The sequence below is a fragment of the Megalopta genalis genome, chromosome 15 (genome assembly GCF_051020955.1).
Source record: "Megalopta genalis isolate 19385.01 chromosome 15, iyMegGena1_principal, whole genome shotgun sequence".
In the NCBI taxonomy this organism is placed as follows: Eukaryota; Metazoa; Arthropoda; class Insecta; order Hymenoptera; family Halictidae; genus Megalopta; species Megalopta genalis.
The window spans coordinates 437,564-460,270 of record NC_135027.1 but is presented as its reverse complement, the minus strand read 5'-3'; the positions used below and the strand labels follow the sequence as shown (position 1 = coordinate 460,270).

Genomic DNA, 22,707 nt, shown 5'->3' with positions numbered 1-22,707 from the left:
CCTCTCATTTCCAGGAGGTACCATAATTTTGGGACATCCTGTAGAAGGTCGATGACTTGGGATTGAGGAATGTTTCAAGAAGATTTTGAACACGATTTGTTAAGTATGTTATTCGTTTATTTTAACCCGGGATAAAATTCTATATTTCTGTTATCGATTAGACATTCAATAGATATAAATTTTGAAAATTCTGAACGATCCTAATCATCATAGTTGTGTAAAATAAATCATAAGACATGTAGCTAAGCATTCGTTCGCAAAAAGATGTCTGCCTCTCAATGATTAACTTAACACAACCTTCCTCACTGCCACCTGTTCCATAGGCACACCGCTCTCGAGAAAAATGTCCCCTCCCCGAATATGAATAATGGAAAGTAGAGAGATTTCTATAGGGTACTTTCTCGAAGTGCGAAAATTTTGTCGCTCTCTCGGAGGGTTGTTTGGCCAACACAGCCCCATAATTTCACTCGAGAAATAACAAGTTTCGTTACCGATGGAAAACGCGGAAGACGCTCACCCCCGTGGAAACCCTTCAAACGCAAGCGAACGAAAAACGGAGGCGTTAAAATGGGGATGGAAATAGGGGCGAGTGTATCGTAGGAGAAAAGAGACCGCCTGGGAGTCAGTATTGCCGTAAGATGGGCGCAGCTACAATTCAGAGACGAGCTGTCGATAGCACGGGCGTTCGCCGTGCGATTTCAATCGCGTATCTTCCCGCGGCGCGATAAGCATCTCCGCGTATACAACCCAGATTTGTCGGTGATGCGTATCACAGGATTTCCTCGAACATGTCGACCGATTGGAACAACTGCCACCGTCTCGGTGAGATTCCCATCCGGCGCGCGATTTCTCTCGGCGAGAGGGAATCGCGATCGGCACTCGAGTGCCACTACGTTCCCAGTTCCTAGCACCCCGGAACACCGGGATGTCCCAAATATTGTAGCAAAGTAGGAGACATTGGTCGCAGAGCTGCCGGGTTATCTTGTTGGATCTAGATCCGAGCTGGTCCTTCTTGATCTTCGAAGAATTCGGCGCAGATGTAGTCCAAGCTGCGAACTCTCTGAGCTCTCTCTTTCGTTGGAGCAGCCGAAGACAGTATGAGAATGATATCTCGATGGTTCGATCAAATCTCCAGGATGGCTCTGCGATGCGGAAAACATTGCCAAATGTGTTGTCAGGTAGTTTCGGAGCCGAGTAGCCGAATCAAAACTCGATGCTGCGATAGTCGAAGGCGCTACAGCCACGACAAGAGTTTCCACGTCGTGGTCTCTCGGCTCTAGCACGTCGACTTATCGTTTAAGAAATTTTCCCGGCTTATCCGCGGGAGGGTTTTCCTCCGTGTCTCATTGCGGGCACAGGGGGGACCAGCCCCGAGGCGATTTCTCGAACAATATTGCGGATACGAGCGTCTCTCGAATGCGCGATAAAGCTCGCGTATATCGGCTTTCGGCGCCGGGGTCAGAGGGGAGATTGAATGGAACGACCGAAGATTTCGATAAGATCGTGTCCTCGTTATGATTTCGAGCGTGTATCGGAACGGGAGGACCATTCACGACGCTCCATTTCGCCGGCGATATTGCGGAAACTGTTTCTTCCCTTTGGTGGGAAGAAACGTTCAGCCGCGTGGCCATTTTGAATTCATAATTAGAGGCGAAGTGACGGAAGCTGATCGGCGTAATTTGTCTGCTGGTCGAGAATCGTTTCATTGTCTTAGTCTCAGAGACTTGCACCGATCGGCTTTTGAACCTTTCTGTTATTAGAAAACAGACAGGGCATTTTATGTAATCCAAAAATTATTGGAATTCATAATGTAATGAGGTACGAGATGTAAAAACTAAAATTGAATATATTTTTGTGGTCAGATTTTTGCAAAATGTGCAGGGAAATTTTCTGTATCCACGTGACATGAGAAATGTTTGTGCATTGTTTAAAAATATACAGTATTATTACGAATTGGCTACAGAAAAATTAGAACCAATGATCATTTTTCCAGAAGATAGTTATTTCATTTGAATTTTATTTTCATTGTTTAATCGTTTAACACAATTGTAGACTAACTAACAATGTAGACTATTAATAATGGCCTGACAAGTGCATAACTGTTCCATCCAAATTCAAACTCAGTACTGTATCGATGCGCCACCTGGCGGCCATTGGTGAAATCCGCAGTTAGCAATATGAATTCTATAAGTGCTCCGTAGAGAACGCCGCTGCGTTTTTTAATCAACAATTTGGTGAGTGAAATCATTTTGCATGCATCAAAAAGTTAATAAATATGTAATGTGTGACTTTCCGTACAAATCGTGCTAAAAATCACATATGGGGACCGCGTTTTACAAGTATATCGAAAGATAGTTTAATAGCACAGTATCGGTCTTCGTAGAAGGCTTTACTCAATGGCGGGTGTCGGAATAGATTCCTAATATTTCGAAAATAGGATTGCAATTTTTCTAGTTAATAATGAGAGGTAAGTCTGGTTATACAGGGTGTTCCACAATTATTTTAACAGCCGAGAATGAGGGGTAGCTGAGGTCATTTGAAGTAACCTTTTCCTTTGCGAAAATGCGATCTGCGGCTTTGTTTACGAGTTATTAACGGAAAACACTGACCAATGAGAGGTGATGGCGCGAAGTTCGAGAGCCCGCAGCACGAGGCTTTGACAGATGGTCGGAACGGACTCGAACCGCGTTCGAAGTATTGAACAAATCACGAAGCGAGAACTTTCCGGATTTTCGTCTGAAGAATATTTACTAATTTTTCGGACCCGAAATAGTAAGTAATTTACCGTGACGGCCGTTTTAATTTTCTAGTATGCATGACACCTTGTGTGTAACATATGAAATTTTTAAGCAAGGTGTACAGTGAAGATTAACAAAGTACGTAAATGATATTTTAATTTAAATAATTCCGTGTCCGAACACAGTTCAACGAATGATTCGCAAAGCTAATTTAATAAATAATAATCATGTTAAAGGACGTAAGGGATATGTTTGTTAGAGAAATATGAAGAATATTATCAATAACCTCGACATGACCTTGACATAACCTTGAAATAACCTTGACAGGACCTTGAAATAACCTTGACACGACCTTGACATTGTACGAGGTCAATGCACTATCCTGCACACATTTCCGTGCATGAAATGGATTTACAACTAAATGGATGAGTTTCTTACTGATAATATTCTTCACATTTCTCTAACAAACATATCCCTTACGTCCTTTAACACGATTATTATTTATTAAATTAGCTTTGCTTAAAAATTTCATATGATGACCTTGAAATAACCTTGACACGACCTTGACATAACCTCGACATGACCTTCACATGACCTTGACATAACGTAGTAAAAAAAAATCCGGAAAGTTCTCGCTTCGTGATTTGTTCAATAGGTCGAACGCGGCTCGAGTCCGTCCCGACCATCTGCTGCGGGCTTTCGAACTTCGCGCCATCACCTCTCATTGGTTAGTGTTTTCCGTTAATAACTCGTAAACAAAACCGCAGATTGCATTTTCGCAAAGGAAAAGGTTACTTCAAATGACCTCAGCTACCCCTCATTCTCGGCTGTTAAAATAATTGTGGAACACCCTGTATATCAAGAAAGCATGCACTAGCATATATCAACTATTGTCATCTAAACGATATAGGAAGTACCAAATATTGTTTAATTGGAGTACAAAGTTTCGTGCAATGATTCTTGTAACGGCCATTTCACTCGTAAGTAACTTAATAACACTAACATATTATAGATTTATTAAGTTTGTTATTTATTGACTTGATCACACCGTATCCCTTTTTGTTTTACGGACAGTAGAATTTTTTAATAATAAAATTCCAGAGTAGATTGTATTGTAAAAAGTATGAAAATTTTTTATTTATTTCTCCGATGCCCGAGGAAGTATTCGAAGATGTTGTAGCAGTAATTTATTTCTCCGTTTTACAAATCATATTAATATTATACATAAATAAAAGCTTCGATCTGACTATTTACACAGTAGAATAAAAAAATGTCCTCCACATCGCGAGGTGTCGTAATGAATTAATGAATGTTCTCCTTGTTAACGACCAGCGTCAATAGCGGCATAAGAACACGTCAAAAGATTGAAAAAACCAATCATGGGAAGGAATCATATTCGTTGGTCGAGACTTGGCGCTTTAAGTCTTCGATCTGGCACAGATATGATAAATATTTATACATATATATATTTACAAAAGTACAATTATTCAACACTCTGTAGACGGTAACATTTTCTCCAAATCCCGCATCAGTTGTGCAACGTGTTCAATTAACGTGAAACCAGTCATTGAGACTGGTCTTAATGTCCGACTGTAACACTGTTTGTACAAATTCGCCAGTGATTCACACCTGTAATATTTAAGAAAACAAAAAATGATCAGATCGTGTTCGTATAGATTACATTTAAGGAACCACAATGTACATACTCTTTTTTACTACTATTGTTATTTTTCGTGACGGATAGTTTGGTCAGAGATCTTAGGATAAACTGTAGTCTTTGCTCGAGCAGCACCACCAAGTTCTCTTCATCTTCCAGCAGCTTCTGATCATCGTTACCTTTGCCCTCTGAGGTTTCTTTCCCCTTCTTTGGATTGATAGCATTTGTACTTTCGCTCTTCTGTTTCTGGGAGCTGTTCCTCTCACACAATATGTCCACAATGGGTCTGCAGTGTAATATCAGATCAAGACCATTTTGGTACGCCTTCAGTTTTCCATTAAAGCTTGTAGCACCTGCGACAAAGTACAATAAGAACACGACTCGAGATAGGATTAAAACTACTTTTAGAAGATGAACCTACAACGTGCTTGGTGTTCAGCCAATGCAACCCGTTCCAACTGAACCGTCAGGAATTCTGTAGTTTGCTCCAAAGCAAGTAAGAGCTTTCCCGCCTTCTCGTAGTACAGTTTGCATAATTGCAAGCTTGTTTTTCTCTTCATGTTGTCTGCGTCTGGCTCAAACTCTCTATATACACGATGGTACAAAGAAGCAAGACGGTGCTGAATAGTAGCTGCACGGAATTGGTAAACAGGCTGCCGTGGTCCTGACGTTTCCGTATCACAGTGTTTCAAAGCCTTTTGTAGTATATCGACCACTTCCCTTTCAAGCTCCTCTTCAGTCTAGAACAATGGCCACAGTAGATAGCAATTACATCACTGAATTCAATTGAATATGAAAGCAGTACCTTGCAGCCAGTGACGGGATAGTCTTGCAACAATGTAGCCATGGTAAATAACGTGGTAGACAAATCCCAAGTGACCGTGTCCCAGATCGCAGGGTTCGTCTTCTTAGTTCCTAGGACTTGCAGTGCTTTCTGATAGCTCGCCAGGGCTTTATTATAAAAATTCCGTTCCTCGGCGTTCTGCTTCACGTGCATGTGTGCACAGAGTCGCATAAGTCTTCCAGTATTCGAGTGCAACAGCGCTAAATTTGCTTCGTCGTGAACTGTCTCGAATGCCTTGACTCCTGCTTCCAAATGATTTAGGGAACGAGTCAGTAATGTTGATACTTCATTGTTAGAGAGACCTGACGTTTCCTCCGTTATACTTTCTTGCTGATACCGGGCTGGAAAAAGAATCAAATTATAACGGTTCCTCTCATAACGTTCTCTGACTTGGTAATTTTGGCTTAAACATTTACTTCCACCCTGATTCATGTAAAGAACCCCCAGCTCGTTGTGGATGTTGCCTAATCGTCTTAAAAGATTATTTCTGTCAATTTCTGAGGGTTCCAATAATAAGGCTTTCTCATAACATTTATAGGATGCTACTAAAGTAGATTCTAGACTCTGTAAATGTTGTGGCAGTAGTTTAGCATCGCCTGAAACAAAAAATTAAACTTCTATTAGCTTCAATCACACTGGTTTGAGGATCCAAGTATTCGAGAACTCACTCGAGTCCAGGTCCTCCACCTTGCAGATCTCCTCCACGATCTTCTCTTCAGCCTCGTTCTTCATCTCGTAGTCGCTTCTGTGCTTTTCTATGTTACACCAATCCTGCACAGTCATGAAGCAACAGTCCCCAGCGCGACCTAACAGATAGCTGATAGATTTGCAGTTTATGATTCCACAGAAGAGCTCCAAAATTTTCTGACAACGCAGAACCGCTAGCATATACCTCAGAGAAGCCCCGTAATTCTTATTGACGTATTCGTTCTCAGCTAATACAGCGAAGATCAATGAAGCTTTCTCGTACAACAACGTTTTCAAGTGTGCGTTCCAACTTATGTTGTCGCTCTTCTTAGGAGCTTGCCAGGTAGGAAGCGTATCGACTTTGACCTTGCACTGCAAAGCTTTAGCTACGTTCTCGACAGGTTCCTCTTTCAATACAATTTTGTCTGACTTTCTGTTTTTCTTCCTGTTCTTCTTATGATTAGGGCTACTAGTTAACGAACTCTCTCCGCAGTGTGATCCCTTCTTTTCGTCCTTCAGGGGGGAATAGGTCATTGGTATTGCTTGGAAAGGTTTAGCCAAGTTCAGGTGGGTCTCTTCATACTCCTTCCTCTTCTTCTCCTCTTGCTCTGCCTTTGTACGCTCTTCTTCAGAGGACTCTTCGGTTGGGAAATAATGTAGGCACTCGAGACCTTGACAGACATGTTCCAAGGCTGCCAGACATCTTTCTTCCACTGTCCCAGAAATTGGTGGCGGCTTGTATTTGGGTTCATCCGAGTCTCTGTGCTCTTTGACTAGAAGATACATTTAGAAAATTAATTTACACGAACAATTCTGAGCAACATGATCCCATAGACCAGGAAAATATTTTACTCACTGTTGGCTAATGTTAAGGATTTTATAGCAGTCTCTTCATTTTCTATTTCCTCTTCATCTTTCTCATTATCGTGATTTGTGCTCGACTCGCTTTGCGTATCGTCCTCGTCGCTCTGATCAGAAAGTCCTGGACTAGCAGGGTCAGTGTCCGATGGGACATACAGATCAGACAGCATAAAATGAGCGGATGTTACTATCTGAGGATACTTTTCTTTAGTCAACAGTTGTACACAATTTTTTAGGAGCATTCTGATAGTGCCCTGTTGTCTGTGGTAGTCTGAGGAGTACTTCATGTTGCGAGCCACCCTATATAACAACATAGCTACAGGCACAGTGAAGGGATTTTGACCCTTTTCGTCTGATACATCGTTACACAAAGATGTTAAATCATACAATTTTACAACGTCATCATCCTTGCCTGTGGTACATAAAAAAAATTAGAAAATGCAGTGATAGCAATTATTTAGCATATAGTTTAGGGATCTCACCTTTAAATAACCAATACGTATGACCAGCCTTGGTGGCATTATTTTTCAGGAAACTTAAAATATTCTGAGCAACATCTCTGATTACTTTAGGACTGAACTTGGAGTGATCCAAATTGGGTAAGTCTTCTGTTTTTATTAATTCATATTTCTGCACGATACCATGCAGGTGATAGCACATCACCACTTCTGGGACATTGCACATTAAATTGTCCAACCAGTAGTCTATGCCAGTCAGAACATTAATGGGCTTAGTCATGTCCCTCAATCTCAGACTTATACACGGATGAGTCTGCCCCCCAAATATCGGCATATCTGTACCAATGAGCATCTGTATGTTCTCGAAGGTCCAAACAATGTTTCTAGCAAAATTGTGATTGTAATTAGGGTCTGGCATTTTTTCTTCCTGAGAGGGTTCTGGTAAACATGGTTCCAGTGGTTTCACAGGCAACTGCGGTTTAGCATTCTGCTCCTTGTTATCTGCTACTACTATAGAGTGATACAGAAATTTGGATACCAAATTTCTTTGCTGCAAGGTGTTCCTGTTATTTGTTTTACGAAACAGAGACTTCTCTTTGTCTCCAAGATTCTGGAATATGTGTTCATAGAAAAACTTTTTCAACCACTCCCAGTCACTCTCCGCTTGTCTCAATAAATATTTATGGATATCAAAATCATCTAACAGTAGTGTGTTCTCTACTCTGTGAACCATCATTGATATCACACCGTGATTATAAGGCAGTTTCAATAGTTTCTTTATGTTTTCGGCATCGGACACAACATCAACCTCCCCAACACAGTCTGGAAACATGTGAGCCATACGAAAGCTAGAAAACCCGGTGGTCTGTGACCATACACTCTGCAGCCCGTAGCTTTCGGCTGAACTGCTCAACCAGTTGCTAGGTGGTAAATTCAAGTCCGTGTTGCATTGCAGTTGAGCATAAGTAGCTGGTGTTTGTACAACAGAATATTTCACGACAGCGGTTGATTTCACTGGTTTCTTGGGTGAACCAGGAGGTATTACCAAAGGCATTGGCTGCATCTGTAATTAAAAATACTAAAATAAGCATGGAAATCCTCTTATCTCATTGTTACATTTTTCTTCAGGCGAATCTATTTATAAGAAACGTTATTAATAAGGCAGGTGTGACAGAGGCTCGAATATTTTTGAGTCATGGAAAACGAAATTTCCCACAAATTTACGTTCAGTGCTACAAGGCGATAGAAAAAATTCTGCACCACACAGAATCTCACTCACAGCATTAATCTTAGTGTCCTCATTTTCTGACATCTTCAATTTCGAACGGGCCCACTTGCGTCTACCGAAACTAGTTGCTGTGTTTCAAAAATTCTAGAAGGAGAAGGAACCAAAGTGTACGAGTAGAACACGAACGCATAACCATTGGTTACGTGGTCGTATAGACAGAACGCGATAGGTTTGGAACGGGTTTTCTGATTTATCCGGTGCTACGATATCAGCTGATGGTAACACGTTCTTTCTCCGCGATCACGTGCACAGTGGACGGTGTCTTACAACTAAATAGATTAGTATATTTATCCTATTATTCTTTTTAGAAGAGTTTGCTTTGCATGAGAGCTAGAAAAATTCAGAGGATTTTGTATGGAACATATTTCCTAATTTGGAGTCAAAAAGGTGAAGGATCTCCCTCGACCTCCATGTTGAAACCCTTATCGACTCCCATTTCATTTTAAAACCATTGTTCCTTGATCGTAAAATGGAAATTCTGCATGGGACACAGCAGAATTCAAAGCTCTTTTATAGGACAAGGTGTTCTTTGATTTACAGTGACTTAAAACGTAGACGACCTTCCTCAGCCCTTATATTAGAATATTAGATGTTAGATTTTATTCCAAAAACCTCTCTTCCTCGTCTCGTATTCGTAGCGTAATTCGTAGCTTTCCTACCGAACAATATATCCTCTAATCAACGATCAACGACTATAGGACGAGTCCTTGGCCGCCATGTTGCAGCACTGGTTAATCCTAGATTTTTCCGATTGCATCACGAAAGCTGCAGTAATAAGAGGTACAAAACGAAAACAATGCATGTAAACATTTACCATTAAACGGGTTCGGTTAGCTAACGCGAATAGTCCGAACAACAAAGGATCAGGTGGCATCCAGAAGCCCCGAATATCATCGATCTTACCCGAAGACAGGTTCTTAGCGTGTGATCTTCGCGATTAGAAGGCAAAGTTAGTCAACACTTGAAAAGGTTAGCAACGACGCTAACAAAGGCGTTTCGTTTATCCGCGACGCAGAATGGATTCGGAAGCCCCAGAAGGGTCTGACGTCACTGGTACCCCGCGGATATATAAGAAGACGACGCCATTGCCGCGATCCAGTCGGGGTCAGTGAGAGAACGATCGGCGGACTGGATTTGTCATTTTTATGGTGATGAATTTCAAGGTGTATAAGAAGTCCACGCCGAATGGCAAGCTCTCGTTGTACCTGGGCAAGAGGGACTACGTGGACTACTTGTCCGGGATCGAGCCGGTAGACGGGGTGGTCCTGATCGATCAGAACTACGTGGACACCGGCCGGAAAGTATGGGGTCAACTGATCTGCTCGTTCCGGTACGGCCGGGAGGAGGACGAGGTGATGGGGCTGAACTTCCAGAAAGACCTCTATCTAACCTCAGAGCTGCTATTCCCGGGGCCCCAGAAGTCGGAGGAGAACCTGACTAAGCTGCAGGACCGACTGCTCAGGAAACTAGGACCGAACGCTGTACCTTTCACCTTCAAGTTCCCACCGAGCGCGCCGTCCAGCGTGACCCTGCAGCCAGGCGAGGGCGAGAAAGGCGAGCCTTGCGGCGTCACCTACGTGGTGAAGATCTACTCCGGCGACACCGAGACCGACATCACCCACAAACGGAGCACGGTGATGATGGGCATCAGGAAGATACAATACGCGCCCACGAAACAGGGCCGCCAGCCGTGCACCGTGGTCCGCAAGGACTTTCTGCTGAGCCCCGGCGACCTCGAGTTGGAGGTGACGCTCGACAAGCAGCTCTACCAACACGGCGAGAGGATAGCCGTGAACGTGTGCGTGCGGAACAACAGCAACAAAGTGGTGAAGAAGATCAAGGCGTTGGTGCAGCAGGGCATCGACGTGGTCATCTTCCAGAACGGCCAGTTCAGGACGGTGATCGACGCGGTGGAAACGCAGGACGGCTGCCCGATCAACCCGGGCTCGAACCTGCAAAAGGTACTCTACCTCAGTCCCGAGCTGGAGAAGAACAAGAATCGGCGCGGCATCGCTCTCGACGGAAGAGTGAAGAAGGACGAGGCCGAGCTGGCCTCCAGCACGTTGCTGTTGTCGCCGGACGTGCGCGAGTCCTTCGGCATCGTGGTCTCCTACGCCGTCAAGGTCAAGCTGTATCTGGGAGCGCTGGGCGGAGAGCTGTCCGCGGAGCTGCCGTTCATCCTGATGCGACCGAAGCCCGTCGACCGGATCAAGGTGGTGAACGCGGACAACGAGGAGGTGGAGGAGTTCTGCGAGGAGAAGGTGCAGCCGGTCGGCAACTAGGCAGGGTCACGTCTGCACCCGGGCCTGCACCCGGAGCAGCAGTTGGCTCGGGTTCAACGTGGGCACACGAGCAGCTCGCGAATATTCTGGGAAAGCAACGCGTCCGCGGCTCTCCGTATTATGTTGTTAAGGATCGCCTAATCCCTGCCTCCTCGTCCTCCACCTGGCGGCTCCCCGTAGACCATAGACGATCGCGTCCTCGCCGTTTCACGGAACGACTCCTCTTAGACGTCCAAGAAATTCGTATCGATCGCCGCCTGTATGCTAGGTGAAAGTGAACCGAGCGACGCAACTGGAACGCGACCCTTTCGAAAGAGCATGCAACCGATATTATCCGTACCTCTCGTTTGCACGGTAGCATCCTACGATTGTAAAAAAAAGAAAAGGAGGGAAAAATAAAAGACGACAGCACACAGAGGCGCGCGATGGGAATAAAAAAGAGAGGATAAGAACACCGGCCGCGTAGAATCTGAACCAAATATACATACGTCTGTTCTATCGTTACGCAAGCGAGTCTACTTTCTACCCACCCGACACTTAGGCGCTAGGACTGCATACAGTGACTCATTTTACCAGGATTGTCCGTTCAGCGATCATGGGAAGTTATTCAATAAAATTCGTAGCGATAAAAGCGAACGCACCCCGTCTCTTTTTCTTGTTTTAGTTTCTCTCTTCTACAACATTAAAAACCGCGCGGCCGCCCGGTGCTTCCAGCGTTAAAACCATTAACGGCGCTGTGCAGCCGCTTTTATATTTGGCAGAGCGTTATGCAACCCCGGCCGTTCCGTCGCAGCTCCGCTTCGTTTCGAGCCCGTTGAAACTATAGGAATCATAATGATATTAAGCCGAGTGTGTGGCTCCCGGACAGGGCACCAACAAAACGCCTCGGCCGAGGCACTTGAAAGGCATCGACGCTTTCTCCGCCTTAGTCGCTTATTTGCGTGCATCAACACGCGCCTGCGAACACACGAATGTCGAATTGTTGCGAATCGTTCATAGTCCATCGAACGAATTTTGCACGGTCCGATCGCACGCTGCCGCGGGTGTCTCTTCCGCGTTTCCATTTTTTTTTTTTTTGCTTTTTCAGACGAGACGAAACGAAAGGCGATATTAAAAGGCGAAAGCGTGGCGTGTCGTCGCCTTATCGAGACGAACGTCGCCGTCCGATATCACGCGCTTCCGATTAATCAGCGATGAATCGCCGATGAATCGGCGACGCTGATCCCGATAGAAGCGCGGAGGAAACACAGGCGTGTCCGAGCCGGCCCGTCGCCGTCTCGCGAATTTATCTTCCGGGCCCGGAAACCCTGTCGAGTGTCCTCGAGCGTGAAAACGCACGCTCAACAAGTATGTACTTCGCTCGAAAAATTAATAACCCAGCGACTCGGAGACACGGGACCACGTACACGGTGTCGAGAATGTACCTACTTAAGGATCACGCCGATTCTGCGCACGGAATGATATCTCCGAGGCGCAGCAAACCTATGAAGTTATAGAAAAATTCTGTTCCTAATCGTGTTCTGGCATTTTAAAATCAAGCATCATCTTCTTCGTCGATCAGCTATAATTCCACGCTCCTTAAAAATCAGTGAAGAAGAAGCTCGGGATAATAAAGGTTCACTGATTGTGGGAAGGTACAATAATGTCTCCCTAATTGACGCTCGGATTATCCACAGAAATGGACAATTTGCGAAGAGGAGATGCGATTATTCGAGTCTTGCGATTCATTTTTATAGTTACGAACTGTCAACAACTATAAAAAACCAGCTAAAAGGTTCTAATAATCGTATTTTCTCTCTTCCCAAATTGCCCATTTTTGTGCACAATCCGAGCGTCAGTTAAGGAGACATTATTGTACAGTAATGTCTCCCTAACTGACGCTCGGATTGTCCACAAAAATGGACAATTTGGGAAGAGGGGATATGATTATTCGAGTCTTGCGATTAATTTTTATAGTTACGAAGTGTCGACAACTATAAAAAAAGCTAGAAGACTCTAATCTAAGAAGACTCATCGTATTTTCTCTTCCCAAATTGCCCATTTTTATGCACAATCCGAGCGTCAGTTAGGGAGACATTATTGTACAGTAATGTCTCCCTAACTGACGCTCGGATTGTCCACAAAAGTGGACAATTTGCGAGGAGGAGATGCGATTATTCGATCCTTGCAGCTTGTTTTTTATAATTGTCGACAATTGGTAACTATAAAAACGAGTCGCAAGACTCAAATAATCGTATCTCCTCTCCCCGAATTGTCCATTTTTGTGGACAATTTGAGCGTCGATTAAAAAGACATTATTGTATATTCTTTAATTAAAAACGACGTTCGGTGAGCAACGCGTTTAATGTTTCACACGGCGAGAAGAACCCGTGCGACATTTCCAGCATTTTACAGTAATCTTCTTTCAGCCACGTAAACGGAAAGGAAGATCGAACTAGAAAACGGAAAGGATGATCGATTTTCTCGAAGCTCTAACGCATCCAGCGGCAGGAAAGGAGTTTCGTTGCCGCAGAACCTAGCCCGAATCGAGCAACACGTTTCACCACTTCCGAGGGCCATCGGGAGTTTTCCAAAAATATCCGGTTACAAGGAAGCTTCGACCACTTTCGCGATTAGCATGGAACGAGCGCGAAGGCGACGACAGGCCGTTCGGCTAATTTCGAACGACGGGAACTACGGAGTTTCCGCGATTTACCACACCACCATGGGAGTTAACGAGCGGCCGGGAACGGTAAAATCGCGTTGCAGGCGATATCGATTACGCGATAAGAGCGTGAACGGTTGCGCAACGAGCAGTTTCCGCGGGCCGTGGTTTTTTCCTCGCGAAAATGCGGGCTCCTTGGAGGACAAGGTCGCTCATTTTCGATGACGCAACACGACGACCGGTTCGTGGCCTAGAAAAATACGACGACGTCGGCGGCGGCGGCGGCGGCGGTGGCGGCGGCAGGCGTGTTCTGGCTGGGTCCGGTAGGCGATCGATCGCATCGCGCCGAAACGGAGTCATCCGCAATTTCGTCGGGCCGAGGGAACCGACTAGAAACAGAGAAACGTCGACGGCCCGGTCTCCCGTAGGATCGTAGGGCGGGTTGCGGGGCAGAAAATGTGGCCGGCCGAGCGTCGTGGGCCTATATTCGGCGTGGAAGGCCGCAGGTATACCGGCGACAAATCGAAAGAAACGAGACGAGACGAGAATCCTGCGATTCCGGCGTGGAAGAAGAAGAAGAAGAAGAAGAAGGTCCTGGCGAAGGGCAGCGCCGCGCCGTCGTCTCGGCGATGCCACCCTGTACGTGTGTGGTGGGCGTTGGAGGAGCAGCGGAGCTGAAGCAGGACGACGTTAGCGATCGTGGAAGAGAGACGGGGCGATCAAGCGAGTCGGGGGCGTGAAGAGAGAGAGGGGCGGCAGCGTTATGGAGGGAGACGTGGAGGAGATAAAATTAGAGAGAGAGGTCGGCAAAGGCGGCGGGACAGAGAACACAAGGGGAGAGTAAAAATCCGTGGAAGGAAGGAGGTCGCCGCGAAACGGGGAGAGAAGAGCGAGACTCGATGAAGGGGTCGGAGTGAAGGGGTGACCGAAGGAACCGGGAGGGAAAAGGAACCCGGAGGAGAGACCGGGGAGAGATAGAGGAAGCGAGACGGCGGCGAGTCGCGAGTCGCGTGAGCGACGAGGAGAGACGCCGGCCGACGAAGAGAGAACGAGACGATAAACTCGGGGTTCGGGCGGTCCGCAGGCTAGACCGGTGCGTCAGTCAGGCTCGAGACACCCGCGAGAACGGAGCGTTGGGTGGTTGCCTCCCCTTTAGTTCGGTACGTACGTTCGATGCGCCCCCTCCATCATCCCCTGGCCACCTAGCAAAAGTCTTGGGTACGAGGCAGTGTCGCGTAGAGTGTCGTCCGAGGCGTATTGAGGCCTCTTTCTCTCGGTCTCTCCGAAACCCGGTCTTTGAACCCGGTCCCCGATTCGATCCGGTGCTTCGACTGCCCCGGCGACCCTCGTGTTCTGCGACCAGTGCCGGTTTTTCACCGAGGATCCCGCCGGCGAACCCTGAAAAGGAACAAGTAGAAGGAGGAGAAGAAGAGCGTAGACCGTGCTGTGGCCGGAGGAGGCGGTGGAGACTTCAGCTTCTGCCCAGGTTTTCCGCTTGCGAGTTCCACTGCTCCGGGGCGAATCTCCCGCAAGGAAGAACCGAGAAGACAGTGGCGGCTACGCTACGCTAGCAGCCGAGTGAGTACCCCGCGGAGCCTTGACTCTGCCCTTTCTTCTCTCTCTCTCTCTCTCTCTCTCTTTTTCTCTGTCTCTATATCTCGTTCTCTCTCTCTCTCTTTCTCCCTATATCTCTCTTTCTCTCTCTTTCTCTCTGTCTGTCCGCCTTTCTCCATCTCGCTTCGGCCGGTGCATATTTCTCTGTTCATCCTGCCGGGCTCTCTCTCGGGTCTCTCCCTGTCTGGATTTTTCTGGCCAGGACCCGGCACTGGCGCACTTCTCGCTGTTCCGTGGCCGTCGAGCAACAGAGAACAGACACCGGCGAAAACTCACCGATACACGACGAGTTTCTCTGCTCCCGCGGCAGACGGTGGCATTGATTTCCTCCTCCCGTCCTCTCGCGCGCCGGCCGCCCTTCCCTCCTACGCGCTGCGTGTATACGCACGCACGATCCTCGTAATTTCGAGCTGGAGCCCAGCGAAAGAGAGACAGAAAGAGAGAGAGAGAGAGAGAGAGAGATAAAAGAGAGAGAGAGCCGACGAGAGTCGTCCTCCTCTCCTCTGCTTTGTCATCGAGCACGCAGAAAGAGCCGAGCCCTCGAACGTTCGATTTAAACCACCACCGGCGGCCTTGAACGCTGTCGACCGCGAAATCGATGAGACCGAGCTCCGAAATAATCGGCGACGTTTCTCCACGGTGGAACAAGGATCGTTCCGAGCCGAGCCAGGACTTTGTTTGGAAACGGCCGGGCCTGGGGATCGGTTCCCGACACTCAAATATTTAGTCGAAAACGGTCCGATTTGTCTCCGTGTATTTTCGGAAGCCCGGCCTGGAAGATGTTTGTTTGCTCGCGCGGATCGTTCCCAGCCTGAGATCGTTCCGAACCTCGCCGCTGCTCGCTACCAACGCCTCTGCCTCTGCCTCTGCCTCGGCGACCGAGTGGAACGAGTTTCTGCCGACACGACCCGACTCGACCGGACTTCTCGACGGGACCGTAGTTTCACGCGAATCCTCTCGCGACCTTGGACTCGCGCCGCAGGTCCGGCCTGGTCCCGGCGCGTTCACGGGCAGCGAAACAAGGGCCAGAGGTTCTTGGGAGTGCGATCACGGATCCCGTAGCCGCGCGTTTCGCCGAGAACCGATGGAATCCCGCCGGGAGGAGCTACCGGGAGCGTCGCTAATCGCAAGGACGAGCCCGTTGTATCGATTACCGGCGAACATCGGTTTAAGATATCTCTATTTGTAAATAGGCTGCCGCCGATCGTGGGGTCAGCACCGGCGGTGTGTCTCGCCGGCACGCGCTGATGTTTACTTTAAAAGCGAGAGTGTTTGCTTTTATCGAAAGGGAGCAGCCGGGGCACCTGAATTCTTCCTCTCGATTTTCTGAGGCAAATCGGGCAAATGTTCGCTGTTCTCGCGGTACGACAGCGATTTGGCTCCGTTGAAAGCGACAACGGCCGAATAGACAACGCTTTTACCAGCAACGTGGTCTTCATAGGGGCCCCTAATTGTAGGCGCATATGGTGCTTTGACCTGATCTTTGAATCCTATCGCAAACGGGGTGAAAATTCGACGCAAAGTTATGCAATGCTCTTGCAACAGTATTTCGTGCAATCTACTGAAATCCTTTGATATATTGGGTTGTTGTATACATTCTTCTGGTACTTGTTACATTATTTTGTCGTATGTTTCATGCTTTTGGCATATATTTCATTCTTTTGCCATATATTTCATTCTTTTGTCATATACGGTAATGTCTCTCTAACTGACGCTCAGATCGTCCACAAAAATGGACAATTTAGGAAGAGGAGATACGATTATTCGATCCATGCGGTTCATTTTTATAGTTACGAAGTGTCAACAACTATAAAAAAAACGAGCTAGAAGGCTGTAATAATCGTATTTTCTCTTCCCAAATTGCCAATTTTTATGCACAATCCGAGCGTCAGTTAGGGAGACATTACTGTATTACATTATTTCCTTCCAAAAAGTTAGCCTAGAGTATTTTTCATCCATTCGACATTATTCACGCGGGATAGGGTACCATAAAACCCGAAAAAATTCATGAAGTACCGCCGCGTTAGCCCTCGGAGGGCCATTTCGGAGCACCCTGGGCGCCAGAGAGCCTCCAGGCCGTGTACCTTCCAGATGAGTCCGCGAGTCGTCGGTGACTGATTTCGCGGCCAGGTGATTGGCAGCCGCGTTATCGCGCTCGTACACCAGCTCGGAAATCGAACCGGTCGAATCGTCGACCTCGAACGACCGCCGCGCCGCGCCGCGCCGGTTTCCAATACGGTATTAGTCACGCGTGTACGTCGACGAATGAATATTTCAACGTTACGACGCTCGCCGTTGCCTGTGCAAACATTCCGTGGCTGGTATTCACGGGGAAAACGGTTAATTCAGCGATACCCCGCGCGACGAATAATACCAGCAGCCTGTAAAGAGTAGACCCGGCGAAACATCGACCCGCATGCATTCCGCAAACCGCGTACACACCACCGCCGATAAATACGGAGGCACTTTGTGCGCACGTCCCACGAATTCCCTGGTGACCCTAGCTTCCATTATCCGAACGGGTCATACTGCAACCCGGGTCATCGAATTTTGCTACGGAACAGTCGATAAAAGCTTAATTTCAATTATAAGGAAGCCTCGAGTTGACGCGCCTCTCGCGTTCGATGATTTGTTGTTATTTCGATGTGACATCTTTCGAAACTGCGGCGTAACGCTTTGTCAGTTGATGCAAGCTTAATTTCGTCGATTGCAGTCGATGAAAGTATAATTTCAATTATAAGGAAGCCTCGAGTTGACGCGCCTCTCGCGTTCGATGATTTGTTGTTATTTCGATGTGACATCTTTCGAAACTGCGGCGTAACGCTTTGTCAGTTGGTGCAAGCTTAATTTCGTCGATTGCAGTCGATGAAAGTATAATTTCAATTATAAGGAAGCCTCGAGCTGACGCGCCTCTCGCGTTCGATGATTTGTTGTTATTTCGATGTGACATCTTTCGAAACTGCGGCGTTAACGTTTTGAAGATCGAAGCTTCGAACGAACGTTACTCGATGGCGATTGTATCTGTAAATTACATAGATCACGCGGAGGCAAATAAATTAGAGACAACGAGCCTGTCAACGTTTCGGATCTTACGTTTTCGCTGCGATTTTGGAGCGAGCTGTTCACGAAACCTAGTTCGACGTATGCAGCTCGGGGCTCTGGCCTGACACAATCGCTTCCATGATTCTCTTCATGAAATATGAAGCATAGAAATATTCTAATTAAGCCTTCTCTAACGAGACAATGCCTATTGTTTTTGTCTGGCAGTTACTGCTCCTGTTGCGTAACAGGGACGGCACGTTACTTACATGAATAAACACGGTGCAATTAATGTTTGCCGCGCGCGCGCGCGCGCGGACGTTCTACAGTTAAATAGAGTTTATTTCGCGAGAACGTTCGGAAACGTTCGCCGAAATTTTGTCCATCGGAACGTATGCAGCGATACGCGTTCCAGCGCGGAATAAATCGAAATATTTCCGGGCGACTGTGCGCGGTCGCTCTCCTTTTTCCTCCCTCGTTCTCTCCCCGTCTCTGCAGTCATGTTCAGCGCCGCGAGTACTTTTCCTGCTTCGCCGCGAGTAATCTCGCGAGCATCGACCACTCGAGCCCGGAGTCACCTCCAACACCATTGTCCCAGTTGCTTTTGTGCGGCTTCTGTTGGCACTTAACAACGTCGTCGCCGCACGCGACAGGGTATCCTGAAAGAATCCGATTCTTTTCGCCCGCGGAGCGTGTCAGCCATTAACGCGACTCGTGTACCCGCTCCCTTTTGTCCCGCGGTAAACAACGAGACACGACGAATGCCGACGGTAGGCCTCGATCAGCCGCGTCGTCTACTCGTAAACGATTCGTTTCGCTATCTTTATTGCCGCGAGAACGCGTCTCGTTCGCGCGACCGCGACAACGGCAACTGATTCATCGCAATCTAATCTTCGCCGAGTAACGAGCGAATCGAAACGGCGCACCCGCCGTCGAAAGTTTATCTAAAGCCGGATCGTTGTCCCGAAAAATTGAAATCGTTCGTTTCTTGAAAAAAAAAATCATTGAAAATTTCGTTTCCGTTCATTTATCCGCGACAGAAGACCCTTCGGTGCAAAAAAAAAGGTAATATCTGGGGAAAGAAAATATCGTCGCTCGCGAAGGTTATGTAAAGCGATTATTGTACAATATATTGCAACGATAATTTTAGATTTCCTCGGAATTGTTCGGGTGTATATTTGTTGATCCGCGTGTACGGTATGATTAATCGTTCTATTAATACAATTTCGTGTTCCGTATTTTGCGCGACGTTTTACGGAAAAGAAAATAGCGCGCGATTCCTTCGAGATGAAATATGACGAAATATGATGAAATATGACCTGTGATTACGTTACTTGCGAACGAAATATCCGGTCATTTTTCTTCTATTGGTGCAGCGTTCGAAGATTTGCATTTTTAAGCGAGTCCTCGTAGTCGCGCGAGTCAAAATGCATTGGACAACCGTTGTTATCGAACAGCCAGGCGAACAAAATGTATGCTGTATCTCTTTTCGATATCATTAGCGTGTGATTTATGATCTACTTCGGAAGATGAAACGTGAGAGAAAATAGTACCGAGGTGTTCGACACGATTAAGTGCGGTTAATGAAATACCATTCAAAGTTAAATTGTAAACTAGGCCAATTTTCATAGTATCGTATACGCTTTCCACTCGACCAAATTTTCGGTAAATCAGTTCACGGAAAATTTCGATTCGCATCAGCATTTTTGTTTCTTCCCGGCCTCTCCGCTTTCGTAATCGCGTTCGGCTCGGCGGCGATCGAGCGGAATTAAGCGAGCGTCTCGAGCCGTCTGAGGCGCGTTGACAAAAAATTTAATAAGCCAGACGGAACTCTTTTAATCAGCGACGCGGAATCCCCTTTACCCGCGGAAGAGGGTGCCAGCCGGGTCGCGAGGGTGCGATCTTGCAGAGACGCTGGCACGCGCGCGCTCCTCCGTTTCTCTCCGTTTCTTCTCGCACAAGAAACGCTGTTCGACCGATCATGCAAAATCGCAAGCAGCAGCTTCGTTTACGCAGACCGAAAGCATCCAGCGTGGAAGTCACGAAAATGCAAACTAAAGGCGACGCCGCTCTTCTTCTTTCGTTCTTTTCTTGTCGAAATCTTTAATCGATCGGTCGGCTGTTTTTGACGAGTATACTCGTCGCAACGCAAAATCTTGCCGTGCGTGCATGACCAGTATACTCGTCAAAAACAGCTGACTTGTGACAGCTGACAGCAATATTATACTTTTATATTATTTATTAACACTGGAATTACCAAACCAGGCCAGTGTTAAATAACATACTCTATAAAAGTGCTGTATTTAAGCAAAATATGAAGAAAAGCAAACGTATACAGTATAACAACAGTATAATTACAGTAACTTGCATACTTTTCAAAGAGACTGCAACAGCTAACTTCATGGAGATCTGACGGAATTAAAGTGTCGCGCTAATGTATATTCAGCGTACCAAATTTAGTTAAGAGGACTACTCGGCATCGTATACGCTGGCTGCTCAATATTTATCTGATTGAATAAATAGCTTTGATTCCGTTAATATATTCCGTGTACCAAATAGTGAAAATCTGCGAAGAGGGTCGAAGAGAGAGGCTCGGCATCAAATATCCTCATCCGTTGAATATTTATTTGATTAACACGTCGTTCCACGCCGAGTCGTTTTTGCACGTCTTTTTCCTCCGGCCATTTGACGTTTTCACTGAAGATCGCTATATCGTATGTAATTATTAATCATTGCATTGAGCGAGCTTATTCGTTCTCTTCCATGCCGCATTTTTGCAACGTCTCATTCTTTTGTGAGAACATATTATCCGTCTTAAACGTATTATATAAAGCACATCTTTTCGGAGCACTAAATAAATATGTTAACGTGTGTGTCACGTGTGGTACACGTAGCATCGGCCGTGTCGAAAAAATCGCTCTAATTTTAAGGAATATTCCAGCTCGCTCGATTTGCGCTCCGCGAACTCTGCGTCGCGTCTCGCTCGCCGTCTCCGCGGTCGAACGGAGCGTTCCTCGCCAACTGCGGCTAAAATCGCGGCAGAGCTCGTACTTGCATTCAGAGGAGCAGAGAGACTTTTAATGCATTCGCGATCCTGCCTAGTCGTCTGGTTCTCTCCTTTATCCGTCCTTCGAGCAGCCATTCGCTCGTGACTCGCTCGGATCGCCGGAGGAGCCCGCCGCGGGTTATCCAAGCGGTCGCAAATTTTCTGCGGGCTGGCCGAGACAGATGAAAGTGCGCCGGAGACGAGATAGAGCCTGAATTATCGGATCCCCCGCCGGGACGGCTGCTATCGAACGATTGAATATGAATTATTGAACGCTTCGCCGGGTTGGAACGTGAGCGCCGACGCCGCCGACGTCGCCGTTCGCTCGCGTTCGCGGCTATGTGCTTCCGATTATCTTCGAGATCGTTACCGGAGCCCCGCCAACGTCGATAAACACCCGACGAGGGTCACCAGTCCGTCGGATACAGTTATTGACCCCCTTTTCATCATAAACTTCCCGGCGAACGAAGGTTACGCGCTGTTGGAGACGTTCGTCGTGGTCGCCCAACATCTCGGACCCCGTTTCGTTCCAGCGAGGTCGGGATCGTTTTGTGGTATCGCGGAGACGCGTGCGATTTTATCGATTTTTCTGGCCGCGGTTGCACAATGTTAGACTTCATTTTGTAAACCGCGCGGCGGTGTAACGAAGGTGTACGGTAATTTCTCCCGAATTCGCGCTCATATTTCGCACGGAAATGGACAATTTGGGAAGAGCAGACACGATTGTTCGAGCCTTGCGGCTCGTTTCAATAGTCATCGATCGTCAACTACTATAAAAACGAGACCCAAGGCTCGAACAATCGTATCTGCTCTTCCTAAATTGTCCATTTTTGTGCGCAATCTGAGCACGAATTAGGGAGAAATTATTGTACTCACGTAGCGATGTACATAATTCGATTATCATTTCAACGGAGCTTCGTCGAATTTCCCGTTGCAAAGAATGAAGTTCATCCTTTCGATCTCTTAACCTGTTAACCGGTGTATAACGAAATAATTAAGTAAATAATAATATAATAATTTAAGTAAAATAAATATTCGTGGAAAGTTTTCAAGACGATAACAGATACGCATTACATTTAATACGTCGTTCTTACTCATTGAAACCTAATGCGACCATATAGTAACACTTGGAATTTGCACAGTTTATTTTCAAGCAATACATACAACGTGTCTTGTATTGCAATAGACTAAGGCAGCCAGGATTTACCGAAGAAATCTGTGTAATAAATAAAAAGACAACCACGAAATAATTACTGCGATTTAATTCTTTGGCACTTAAATCGGAACCATTTCATTTTATAAACTTTCTAAAGACGTTATAGTTTGACGAAACGAATAATTAATAATTAAAAAGCGATTTCTTTCTTATTACTCTAAGAATGATAACACATCTTCTCGCTGCGATGGGAGAAGGCTTCGTTGCGGAACGGGTTGGCCAAAATTATTTCCCCGGATAACAGGTTAAATTAGGATCGTCCACATGCCCGCCAGCTTCGGGTGCATTGTTCGGTAACACGTACCGCGCTGTTTTCTCGGGGGCGGAAGAACG

The 22,707-nt window shown here is 46.5% G+C and overlaps 3 protein-coding genes across 18 annotated transcripts in view; 2 read left to right on the top strand and 1 right to left on the bottom strand.

Moving 5' to 3' along the window:
- Positions 1–3,845: 3,845 nt before the first annotated feature.
- On the bottom strand, positions 3,846–8,680 carry LOC117229288 (erythroid differentiation-related factor 1). 2 transcript variants are annotated; one of them, XM_033485690.2, is made up of 9 exons: positions 8,525–8,680; positions 7,270–8,308; positions 6,783–7,199; positions 5,908–6,699; positions 5,656–5,835; positions 5,201–5,580; positions 4,817–5,135; positions 4,445–4,748; positions 3,846–4,367 (listed from the first exon to the last, which is right to left on the bottom strand). In XM_033485690.2, exons 1-9 carry the CDS (start codon positions 8,555–8,557, stop codon positions 4,226–4,228), a joined length of 3,606 nt encoding a protein of 1,201 aa, XP_033341581.2. In that variant the 5' UTR covers positions 8,558–8,680; the 3' UTR covers positions 3,846–4,225. The 2 variants fall into 2 exon arrangements, with proteins under 2 accessions (XP_033341581.2, XP_033341580.2); XM_033485689.2 differs by having other exon boundaries at positions 5,201–5,835.
- A 941-nt stretch (positions 8,681–9,621) lies between these two features.
- Arr1 (arrestin 1) lies at positions 9,622–11,451 on the top strand. The gene has a single exon (XM_033485691.2). It carries the CDS (start codon positions 9,679–9,681, stop codon positions 10,813–10,815), a length of 1,137 nt encoding a protein of 378 aa, XP_033341582.1. The 5' UTR covers positions 9,622–9,678; the 3' UTR covers positions 10,816–11,451.
- Positions 11,452–14,535: 3,084 nt separating this feature from the next.
- The window catches only part of LOC117229286 (uncharacterized), a 117,023-nt gene continuing 108,851 nt past the window's right edge, over positions 14,536–22,707 (top strand). For 8 of the 15 annotated variants that reach the window (XM_033485686.2, XM_076526444.1, XM_076526443.1 and 5 more), the window contains exon 1: positions 14,538–15,037. The gene's annotated coding sequence lies outside the window, so the exon portion shown is untranslated. Of the gene's footprint in view, positions 15,038–22,707 lie in introns of all 15 variants that reach the window. The other 7 variants (XM_076526438.1, XM_076526435.1, XM_076526433.1 and 4 more) reach the window with 3 other exon arrangements.

Excerpts from the sequence above, each read along its gene's own strand:
- LOC117229288 (XM_033485689.2), bottom strand. The coding sequence starts at position 8,557 with ATGTCAGAAAATGAGGACACTAAGATTAATGCT. Across the intron at positions 8,309-8,524 it reads AGGACACTAAGATTAATGCT|ATGCAGCCAATGCCTTTGGT; the intron begins GTGAGTGAGATT and ends TTTTAATTACAG. Across the intron at positions 5,136-5,200 it reads ATCCCGTCACTGGCTGCAAG|ACTGAAGAGGAGCTTGAAAG; the intron begins GTACTGCTTTCA and ends CCATTGTTCTAG.
- Arr1 (XM_033485691.2), top strand. The coding sequence starts at position 9,679 with ATGGTGATGAATTTCAAGGTGTATAAGAAGTCCACGCCGAATGGCAAG.